We start from the raw sequence: 11,725 nt of genomic DNA on the forward strand, positions 1-11,725 counted from the left end.
AGATGAAAATAATCAAAGTCACGGGCAAGAGAGAGAGACGAACGTGGGAGCAAAAAGATGAACGAATCAAAAATTATTTATAATTATATCATTTTTTTTTCCATTTTTTTTTTCTTTTATTCTGACAATAAATACAATTTTATCCAACAAATTAAAATCCAAAATTGCTTGTAATAATTATAAATAATTGAATTAAATTAAAATTAGAAGGGTGGCCTCTCTACAAATAAATAAATAAATGCGTGACATTTATTTTAATAAATTAAAAATATACTTTAATTACATCAAATAAAATAACTAAATATACATTGAACACTTTTTTAAGGAAAATTACTAAATTTGTAACTATTTATCAAACTAAAGTAATTCTGTAAATATTCGTGGTAAATAGGTGATGTGTGACAGTTCATTTAATTGTAATTTTCATTACCCCATATTGGGTTAGTTTTTTTTTTTTTTTTTTTTTGATAAATAAATTAAATATATTTATTGTAATAATAATGAATTTCAGAATTATTTTAGAATAATATGTAATCTGAATAATATTACACCAACCTGTAGACCTCTGTCGCAGGAATAATTTCATATATTGTTCCACAAAATATATATATAGTCTTTAGTTTAAATATTACCATTAGAGTCTTAAAATTAAATATTTTTTTAATATAACTAAATAGTATATATATACATACACATACATACACGTGTGTTGAAAATATATTTATATTAAGCGGGCGGGATGAGGACATGGAACATAATCCCGTCCCCGACCCCATTTATCTTATGAAAAAAACAAAATTTTCTATTCCCTCCCCCATTCTCTGTCTAAGCAGGAAATCTCTTTCCCGTTCAAATAAAATAGATATCTCTACATTGGAAGACTAAAATTATATCTCGAAGTTTAATAATTTGACGTCCGAGTATCATTTTGCAAATAATTAATGAAAATGTTACTATTTAAGTTCAAATTCAGGCATTTTAATTAAATATGCACAAGCTATTACCTGGCATGTTACATTTATTGCATAACGATTTAATTTTGGCAACATGGGCCAACTCCGAACGAAAAATTATTGGTGAAGAAAATACTGTTTTGAAAATGGAGTTAAGAAGAATAGTAAATTTTGATACAGAAATTTTATCTTGCTTCATATTATGACAAACCCAACAATTTATTACAGCTTAATAATTTACCTTATAAGATTCAATAACCACGAAGATGTCGTTCAATGCTTCGTTGAAGTTACAGTCAGTGATTGTTGGATGATGTATTTATAAGTTACTATGAATGTGAAGCTATCACAAGTACAAACTTTGATATCATAATATCATAATCACAAGTACAAACTTTGATATCATAATATCATAATCACAAGTATTATCTCGTGACCTACACAATTTAAGAAATTCATCATATATACAATGTTATGTATGATGAAAGGACATTGACGTCAAAATTACGTAAAAGATGACATAGTACAAAGTAAACATGTGAGATCCTACTCGGTTGGAGAGGGAAACAAAACATTTTTTTATAAAGGAACCACTCCCAGGCAATTTTAAAAATTTCGAGGAAAAGACCGAAAGAAAAGCCCAAAAAAGTTAGCGGTAGGCTTGAACTGTTACAAATGGTAGCATAGCCAAACACTGGGCGATATGCTAGCAAAGCGGCTGAACCCCGAAGGAGGGTGGACGCGGTGTGCCAGAGAAAGCACCGGGCCCTAGGTAGATTGGGGGTCCCACATCTAGTAGAGAGGAGAATGAGTGATCCTAGGAGAGTGAAAAATGAGATCCCACATCGATGGGAGAGAAGAACGAAGTAAGAGTGAAAACCTCTCCCTGACGCGTTTTAAAAACTTTTGCAAAAACTTCTACTAGTAGAGTTTTATGAGTTCAACCCCATCATAGAGTGAAAATTTGAATTTTTGAATTTTTGACCTTGTAGTTGATGATAAATCAAGTCATATACATTACCAGATACAAGAGTAATCGAGTAAATGAGAGATGAACTTACACGTCATAAGGCTTGCAATTGAAAAGAGTCGGAGAACAAACATGTATGCAACCTCTTCTAGTGATTCCTCGAACCAAAACCCTTTAGCCTGCAAACCAAGCATGCCTGCAAAGACAATTAAAAGAGAAGCTACTTTGCCTATAAACTTATTTTAATGTTCCAACCAGGATGTTTAGTTTCTAAACAAACATTTTAAAGAGTTTGCAATGCATTATTAGTCTCCAAAACAATCTAGCAATCTATACAAAGCTATCTGGATCTATTAATAGAAAAAGAAGAAACACAGCAACAAGTCAGAAAAATAGCTCAATTTAGAAAAGAAAAGCCCCCTGAAAACAGGAAGAAGAAAATGTAGCAGCCCTGCCGTGTCCTTCCTGCTCCTGCTGACCCTAAATCTTGTACCTATCAAAATCAAGCGACGACGTTGAATAAGGGTTAGAAGCGGGAACGGATAACTTGGTTTTCTGGCCAATGAGGACGCTCTAACTAGTTTCCTGTTACATGCAACTTCTTCTTAAACATGGTCCTGCTCATGTATACTGGCAACTAAAACCCTGCAAAAAGATCGAAAGTTAATAAGTAAAACTCCTCAACATAGACATTTTGCATTCATTGGCAAGAGTCGTTCCATAGTCCAAATTCTATGTGCTCCTCAAGGTTAAAAAACTGGTCATAACTATTGAGATATTTATACTTATCAATGTTGATCGGAAAACGAAGACAGTCGATGCTCTAAGCCTTTCAAGTTTCTATGTATTTCTCTGCATCCACGTGTGCGTGTGCGTGTGCGCGTGCGCGTGATTCTTATGCGTGGTAAAACAAAACTGAAAAACTCACATTAAGCGAAGGTATGCTCAGCACCCAAATTAGTCTGAATTCTAGCATCTCCATCACCTTCTTTTGGATCCAACCCTGCTGAAGATTCTGCAGTTTCTAATATCTCTTCCCTCAGTTTTTCATGTTTGTTCTTCAAGTCTGAAGAATCCAGTGCAGCAGCAAGGCTCTGCTTTATTTGCTGCTCCAAAGCCAAAATTTTGTTTCTTGAGGTTGTATCTGGTGTCTTTCCAGCCTTGGCTACCTCAAGTTTCAGTAATTCAATCTTATCTTTTAGATCTGTTCTGCTTGCAACGCTTTCAATTCCCTGATTAATTTCCTCATTCAACTCTTTTATCTTTGGTTTGAACAGAGACAATGACGCCTGCCCGCTAAGGCCTTCTGCTTTTGACGTTAGTACCTCAACACCTAAACCCAAGGACTTGAGGGCATCCAACAATTCCCCTTGTATTTCCTTCTTTACTTCATCAATTTTCTTTTGCAGTTCGGGGTCCAAATTCATATATGTAGATGCCCCTGAATTTGCGATTTCGGCCCTCAGCGCTTCATATTTCTCCCGTACATCAGATCGACCCAGAACCTCTGCAAATTTTTTGTTGATTTCCTGCTTCAATGGGGTCTCCTCCTTAACATCCTTAACTGAGAGAGCCTTGGATTTAGATAAATTCTTTAGCATTTCGAGTTTATTCTTCAGATTCTCGTAGTTGGGAGCTTTAGACAACCCCCGGTTGAATTCATCGCTAAGCTTCTCGATTTTATCTTTCAATGCTGGTTGGATAAGTCGGTCCAGTGACTTTGCTTTTGAAAATTCTTCTCGCAGCGCAGCAAGCCTGTCCTTTAAGCCCATGGCCTTTACTGCCTCAGAAAATTCAAAATCAACTTCTTTGTTTAATTTTTCAATCATCTTATTCAGATCTAAATCTGAATTCCCAATGGAGGATTCCTTAGCTTTCACTGATTTTTGTATCACTTTTTTCACCTTAGTCTCCGGTTCCTGAACTGACTTCATTCTAATGGGTTTTTCCTTCTTTTTCATGTTAACTTTCCTTTTTCGCTCGATTGGAATGCCTTCTTGAAACCCTCCAATTTTACGAAATTTCAGCATTCGATGCTTCAATAGTTCTTCCGTGTCCATCTTCAAAAGCTCCTGAAAGACGTGCAGAAAATTCATTAATGTATACGCTACAATGAGAACGACCAGGTTTCATTATTTTAGAAAAAGTCAAGGACCTACATCCATGGTCTCATTTATTGCAATCTTTATTTGTTGCGAGGTCCAAGCAGGATCTGCATGCGCGCCACCCAAGGGTTCCTGTGAACAACAATGCTTAAAATTATTATAGGTACAAAATAATCTTAGGAAAGAAGAAGGGGAAAAGAAACAGACCATCTTCTATCAAAATAATAACATATGCAAAGAGAGCCTCAACCTGAGGCTAAAAGAAGTTACAGAGAAGCTTCAACTCAAAGTTAATACAATGCACGATGACAGTTGAAAATATTACGAGTTCAGGTGTATTTTTTTTTTTTTTTTTTTTTACGATAAGAAACGAGGAACATATGATCAAAACAATAAGATATAAGAGGAAAGCCTCAGTTCAAGTCAGTTTAGACCTGCAGTTACTACGGAAGGGGAAAGAAACTAAAAATACAAAATAATTAAACTAAGAAACGTTTGGATAGTAAACTAAGAAACGTTTGGATAGTATTAAATGTTTAAGCCTTAAGGTATATAGTTTGATATTATGGATATTGTTAAAGGAAAAACAGCGAATATTTTTTAATAACAAGCATATAGCATTCAACACATAAAAACAAGGATGTGCCCCTAGCATATATGTAACTACACTCATTTCTAAGCAGGCATAAACGGTGTCAGAACTGGAAAGAGGAACAGACAAGAAAGGAATTAAGAACTAAGAAAAGAACATGGAATATCAAGATATGTGAAGGACAGTGTCGTTACAGGGATAATGCCATCGGCAATTTGTAATTTGCACAACTCTGGTGCAGTAATTTTTAGCTTCTCTGCTGCCTGCAAATAACAAATATATCTCAACAAATATAGATAAACCTCTAAAAGAGGATACTAAGGGTTGAATGTATAAGAACCTGTGGAGAAGCTTTTGCACTTTTCCACAAGATTGCAGCACAGGCTTCAGGACTAACATATTTGAAAATTAAACGGGTTATTGGTAAATCAGCAGAATTTACAATGAAATAATAGTGAAGTTGTCTTAATTTACTAAAAGAGTAGGCATGAAATGCACCTGGCGACATAGAAAACTGCATTTTCGAGCATTAGCAACTTATTGGCACAACCGATTGCCAGGGCACCGCCAGAGCCTCCTTCTCCAATGACAATTGAAATGATTGGTACCTTGAGACCAAACATAGTCCTCAAATTGTGAGCAATAGCCTCACCCTGCAAATTTATGAAGCAAATCAGTTCTCCAGATAAAGGAAGAGCTCCATAAAAAAGAATATTTTGTTTTTCATACTTGGCCCAGTTCCTCAGATTTGAGATCCGCAAATGCACCTGGCGTATCAATGAAAGTAACAATTGGGAACCCGTGGTGATCTGCGTAGTACATCATGCGAAGTGCTTTCCGATAACTGTTAGGAAATAAGTAAAACTAGTCAGGATTAGATATCTAATATCCTAACTTCAAATTTTCCAACAAGCTCGGATTCAACAAGGAGTAATTCATATTCCTTTCTACTTCAAAACATGCATAATGTTAAATCTAATATAGAACATGTTTCTCCATTACTAAACATACCCGTGCGGAGTAGGCATTCCAAAGTTCCGCTGAATATTTTCTTTTGTGTTTCTACCCTTTTGGTGACCCATGAACATGTATCTTCTCCCATCAATGGTTCCTATGCCAGTAACAATGGCAGGATCGTTGTACCCTAACCGATCTCCATGAAGTTCAACAAACTGTAAACATGTAGAAAATATTTCTGGCATCAAAATTACCAAATCCACAATCCAAAATTTTCAATACCACTTTCACAGTAAAAAGACCACAAAACCTTTTCAGTGATATTGAACACGTGATCGAGGAAAGTTGGCCTGTTAGGATGTCGAGCTATATTAACACGTTGTATAGGAGTCAGATGAGTGTATAAATCCTTTAAAGCCTGAAACCAACAACGAGAAGCAGTCAAGCTCATTGAGGAAAATTTATGTGAAAAAGATCAAATTTCAACACTTCAAATTGGAATAAGAACTCCGTTAATAGTAATAACAAACCTGTTGATATTTATTTTCTAATGAAAGAATCTGATCACTGAAGTCTAGACCAGTTTCATGAGCCATTTTCCGCACCTACATCCAGAATGAAAAGACAATCATTGCCAAAGATAGTGAGAGATGCACAATCAGAAGATGCAACTAACACTCGTAAGGAGAGACTAACATCGATAATCTTCTTTTCAAGAACAAGAAGTGGTTTCTCAAAATCAAGAGTAACAGGCTTCTGCTTCTCTTTCAGAGGCTTGAAATGTGAGAGATGAGTAAGAACTCCACCCTTGACATTCTCATCCGCATCATCCGGCCATGGATACTCGTGCTTCTTCCCCTTCCTTAACTTTGCACTAACTGAAATGGCTTTCCTTCCTGGGTTTAATCGCGCTCTTCCCAGAGCCCTCAAAGGGATACCACTAACGCCATTACTCAAGCTTCGAAGAAGATCAGACGCCGAAGTACCAGATAATGCCGCTGAAAGAGTAGAAATAGACGCCATTCTCTTCTCCCAATCTCAATCTAACCACTTTTTCAGCTAAACCCACCAATGAGATCTCTAACAATCAAAACAACGCCTTTAAAATTATAAATCTGAAAACATAAACCAAAGGAATGCATAAAGATTTAGGAACAGTCCCCCTACTCCATGAAAACACGACAAAATGTGACAATTACTCAGAAAGCGAAAAAGAGAGAGAGAGAGAAAAAAAAAAAAAAAAGGAAATGCAAACGAAGCTAACAGTTCAAAAAACAGAATCTCATAAAAAAGCACCGATCAACTCAACATCAACCAACCAAATCCATCGATCATCTGAGATTTAGAAGAATTCAAATCCAATAACAAAAAAGAACACAACGATTCAACAAATCCCACTTCCAAACCAATGCCATTTCCCCATAAAAGCAGCACAATCCGTCAATTACAGACTTAAATTCATCAATGCATCAATCCAAATCAAGGCCTCACGAACAGAAAAACACAACTTCCATGGAATTACAGAAAAGAAACAAAAACATTCATAGCTCATTGTCTTAAAAATTACCCGAAATTGGCTGCAAAAGCCGTGAGATCCCCGGAGGAGAGGTGCCAAAAAGGATCTAAAACCTGAAGAAACGGGAAGATGGGTGCGTTAAAGCATTGAAGAGGAGCAATCTAGCATCGAAGAGATCGTCATAAACGAGGAGCTGTTTGTGTGTCCCTTAGAGAGAGAGAGGAGAGTAGCGATACTTCATAGGGGGTTTGATTCAAGGTTTTTATATATACCGATGAATTATCTAAAAAAAAATATTTTCAAATAATAAAGTTAAAATTGTATTATATATTTAAATTGTCTGAAAAGTTATAGATTAAAAAAAATATATTTTGTTTATTATAAATTTATTTTTCATATATTTACTAATTACTTTTAATAATATAAAATAAACGAGTAAATTATAAAAATGTATTAAAAGAAATGAGATCAATATATCATTTTTATACTCCTAAATACGATGGAAATAAAATTTATCTCAGGTTGGGGGCAAAATTGGAAATTATGAAAAAAGCTCGAGTTCGAACACGTTGACAAAAAACACGCTTGCCCTGCATGTGCGTTCAACACCAACATGTACTCGTTGATCATTGTGTAGAGATCTTGGTAGAGCAAAACCCGACAACCCCTCTCCTATGAATACTACAAATTTTAATTATATTAATTCAAATTAGGTTTACTAATCTTTACCAATTATAAACCTACCAATAGAATTCAATGTAGCTTATTTATTTAAAAAATATAGACATAAGTAATATGAACTCTTATTCTACGATTTTTTTTTTCATAACACTTTTTTTGAAGTATTTATACCGACACAAATTCTTTTAGCATGTTTTGTCTTCACTCACATGTTTGCGAGAAAAATTATCTAAAAATCGCAAAAGCTAAACATGTTTTAATTATGACATTTTTATAATTGAATTAATGAAAAAAAAAAATATATTTTGTTGGTACGATAGCAACTATGAGTATTTTTTAATCATCATATTTTAAGAGTATGATTATTTTTATTTAGATTTTTTTTTTTTTTTAATACTCTTTGGAATATTCAAACCATAGAAGATAGGTGGGGTTTAGGTGGTGAGTAGGTTATTGTGTATGCTATTTATTTTGATGGTTTCGAAAATGAATATTGCACCACAATTTTGAAAATGACACATTTTTTAAAATCTAATAATAACAATAATAGTTATAAGGTTATTATTTCGACTATTATTATTAGGGGGAACATTCAACCCGACAATCCAACAACTCGGACCAACCCAACCCGAACTAGAAGGGTTGGGTTGAGTTGGATTATCATTTCGGGTAGGGTTGGGTTCATTTTTCTGAACTCGAACTGAATCGGTTCGGTTTCGGGTTCATGGGCAAAACCTTTGGGTTGACCCGAGCAAAAAAAAAAAAAAAAAAAAAAAAAAAAAAAAAAAAAAAAAAAAAAATATATATATATATATATATATATATATATATATATATAATATATTAAGAATGTTTTTGTATTAATGAGTTTGCTAGAGTGGCACTGAGGCTAGCCTCAAGAAAACTCATGTTTGAGTTCGATGCCAGACAAATATATTATTATATATATATATATATATATAATATATTAAGAATGTTTTTGTATTAATGAGTTTGCTAGAGTGGCACTGAGGCTAGTTCAAGAAAACTCATGTTTGAGTTCGATGCCAGACAAATATATTACAACTTTTGCTCGTTTTTTTATTGAATTTTTTTTTCCCGAGGTTGGGTTCTGAAAAGTTTCGGGTTGGGTTGGGTAACAATCCAACCAACCCGATCCAACTTGGACATGGGGCTGGGTACTCTGTGGACAAGAAGCTTCTCCTTCCCATTCTCACCACCTATTTTATTTCTCATCCTTGCGAAATTCTCTCATTTATTTCTATAGGGATCGAGGTGTAAATACAGCTCGAAGAATTTGCAGGAATCGAGTTCCCTGCAGGTAATTTTTTATTTATTATTCTTTTAAAATATAATTATTTTAAAATTTTCATTTTTAATATAACATTTATTAATAAAAATTGTAAAAAATCTTAATAAATCAATATATTTCCTAATATAATTTTAAAAATTCAAGTTTGAATATTATAATATAATTTTAATTTAAATCTTAAAATTAGAATCGTAAGATTAACTATTTAATCTTTTTTAATATATACGTGTACATGGGGCGGGGATTTGGGTGTGTCAGTGGCACGGGTTCGAATCCGGTCATTCTATATTTTAGCTTCTTTTCATTTCGTGTGTCAGAGTGGTTATGAGGTGAATTATGCCGCTCACGACTTGTTTTGCACAAAAACCTATTATATATTAAAAATAAAATTATATTTTAGTTTTTTTCATTTAGTGAGCATGTCAGAATGTTACTGGTATGACTAGAAATTATGTGGGCGTTTCTCATGTAGGTTTGAATCATGCTACGATTTGTTTTGCACAAAAGTATATGCCGATTTGTTTTGCACAAAAATCTACATTTAAAGTTAAAATTATATTCTATTCATTCAGTGGGCGTTCTATTCATTTAGTGGGCGTACTAGAGTGATTATTTGGGCGCACTAGAGTCGTTATCGGGCAGGACTAGAAATCATTTGGGTTCAAGTTCGAATCTTGTTGCACTTCTCTATTCAGTGGGCATGCTAGAGTGATTATTTGGGCGCACTAGAGTCGTTATCGGACATGACTAGAAATCATTTAGGTTCAAGTTCGAATCTTGTTGCACTTCTCTATTCAGTGGGCGTGCTAGAGTGTATTTGGGCGCACTAGAGTCGTTATCGGGCATGACTAGAAATCATTTAGGTTCAAGTTCGAATCTTGTTGCACTTCTCTCTTCAGTGGGCGTGCTAGAGTGATTATTTGGGCGCACTAGAGTCGTTATCGGGCATGACTAGAAATCATTTGGATTCAAGTTCGAATCTTGTTGCACTTCTCTATTCAGTGGGCGTGATAGAGTGATTATTTGGGCGCACTAGAGTCGTTATCGGGCATGACTAGAAATCATTTGGGTTCAAGTTCGAATCTTGTTGCACTTCTCTTTTGCACAAAATTTACTTAATCTCGAATCCTACTGCTCATGATTCTTGCGTAGGTTTGAATCTTGTTGCTCTTGACTTGTATTTATTTTAGCTCCTTTTCATTTAGTGGGCGTGACAAATTCTTGTGCTCATGAATTGGACTTGTGTTTTTCATTCATAGGTGTGCTAGACTGGTTATCATGCATGCCTAAAAAGGTGTTTTTCATTGAGTGGGTGTGCTGGAGTGGTTATTAGGCATGACTAGAAATTATGTGGGCAAATTCGAATCCTGTCGTTTTTTTTATTTAGTGGGCGTGACGGAATGGGCATGACTAGAAATCTCAAATCCTACTACTTAGGACTTTGACATGTTCTGCTTTTCATTCAGTGGGCATGTCGGAGTGGTTATCGAACATGATTAGAAATCATGTGGGCTTTGCCCGTGCAGGTTTGAACCCTGTCGTGGCGTGGTGGAATGGTTATCAGGCATAACTAGAAATCTCGAATTCTACTGCTCACGACTTCGACTTGTTGTACTTGAGTGGTTATCGGGCATGACTAGAAATTATGTGGGCTTTGCCCGCACAGTTTAGAATCCTGCCACTCATGACTTATATTTTTTTTAGCTCCTTTTCATTTAGTGGGTGTGGCGGAATGGTTATCGGGCATAACTAGAAATCTCAAATTCTACTGCTCATGACTTCGACTTGTTGTGCTTTTCATTCAGTCGAAGTGCCGAAGTGGTTATCGGGCATGACATAATGTGGGCTTTGCCTGTGGAGGTACGAATCCTGTTGCTCACGAGTTATATTTTTTTTAGTTTCTTTTCATTTAGTGGGCATAATTAGAAAGTGACTAGAAATCTTGAATCCTACTGCTCAGGACTTCAACTTGTTATTTCTTTAATTAAGTGGGTGTGCCAGAGTGGTTATCAGGCATGATTGAAAATCATGTGGGCTCTACTTGTGGTGCAGGTTCAAATCTTGCCGCTCATGACTTGTGTTATTATTTATCTTCTTTTCATCATTTAGTGGGCATGGTTGCCTGACTAGAAAGCGCACACGACTAGAAATCTCGATTCATCATTTAGTGGGCATGGTTGCCTGACTAGAAAGCGCACACGACTAGAAATCTCGAATCCTACTTCTCAGAACTTCGACTTGTTGTACTTTTCAATCAGTGGGTGTGCCGGAGTGATTATCGAGCATGACTAGAAATCATGTGGGCTCTGCCCGCACAGGTTCGAATCCTGCTGCTCATGACTTGTATTTTTTTTATCTTCTTTTCATCATTTAGTGGGCATGGCTGAATGGTTGCATGACTAGAAAGCGCACATGACTAGCAATCTCGAATCCTAGTGCTCAGAACTTCGACTTGTTGTACTTTTCAATCAGTGGGTGTGCCGGAGGTTCGAATCCTGCCTCTCACGACTTGCATTTTTTTTATCTTCTTTTCATCATTTAGTGGGCATGGTTGAATGGTTGCCTGACTAGAAAGCTCACACGACTAGAAATCTCGAATCCTACTGCTCAAAACTTCGACTTGTTGTACTTTTCAATCA

The 11,725-nt window shown here is 35.5% G+C and overlaps 1 protein-coding gene across 2 annotated transcripts; it reads right to left on the bottom strand.

The window, feature by feature from the left end:
- Positions 1 to 2,131: 2,131 nt before the first annotated feature.
- LOC111781450 (acetyl-coenzyme A carboxylase carboxyl transferase subunit alpha, chloroplastic) lies at positions 2,132 to 7,317 on the bottom strand. Of its 2 annotated transcripts, none has more exons than XM_023662035.2 (12): positions 7,145 to 7,317; positions 6,274 to 6,655; positions 6,108 to 6,182; positions 5,888 to 5,995; positions 5,632 to 5,792; positions 5,350 to 5,464; positions 5,119 to 5,273; positions 4,961 to 5,012; positions 4,815 to 4,883; positions 4,083 to 4,160; positions 2,852 to 3,995; positions 2,132 to 2,568 (listed from the first exon to the last, which is right to left on the bottom strand). In XM_023662035.2, the coding sequence occupies exons 2-11, from the start codon at positions 6,598 to 6,600 to the stop codon at positions 2,853 to 2,855; spliced, it is 2,283 nt and encodes a 760-aa protein (XP_023517803.2). In that variant the 5' UTR covers positions 6,601 to 6,655; positions 7,145 to 7,317; the 3' UTR covers positions 2,132 to 2,568; position 2,852. The 2 variants fall into 2 exon arrangements, with proteins under 2 accessions (XP_023517803.2, XP_023517802.2); XM_023662034.2 differs by having other exon boundaries at positions 6,274 to 6,692.
- Between the last annotated feature and the right edge of the window lie 4,408 nt (positions 7,318 to 11,725).

This window comes from Cucurbita pepo, chromosome 19 (assembly GCF_057944985.1).
Source record: "Cucurbita pepo subsp. pepo isolate OVF chromosome 19, ASM5794498v1, whole genome shotgun sequence".
Lineage (NCBI taxonomy): Eukaryota > Viridiplantae > Streptophyta > Magnoliopsida > Cucurbitales > Cucurbitaceae > Cucurbita > Cucurbita pepo.

Excerpts from the sequence above, each read along its gene's own strand:
- LOC111781450 (XM_023662035.2), bottom strand. The coding sequence starts at position 6,600 with ATGGCGTCTATTTCTACTCTTTCAGCGGCATTATCTGGTACTTCGGCG. Across the intron at positions 5,996-6,107 it reads TAGAAAATAAATATCAACAG|GCTTTAAAGGATTTATACAC; the intron begins GTTTGTTATTAC and ends TGTTGGTTTCAG. Across the intron at positions 5,274-5,349 it reads AATCTGAGGAACTGGGCCAA|GGTGAGGCTATTGCTCACAA; the intron begins GTATGAAAAACA and ends ATAAATTTGCAG.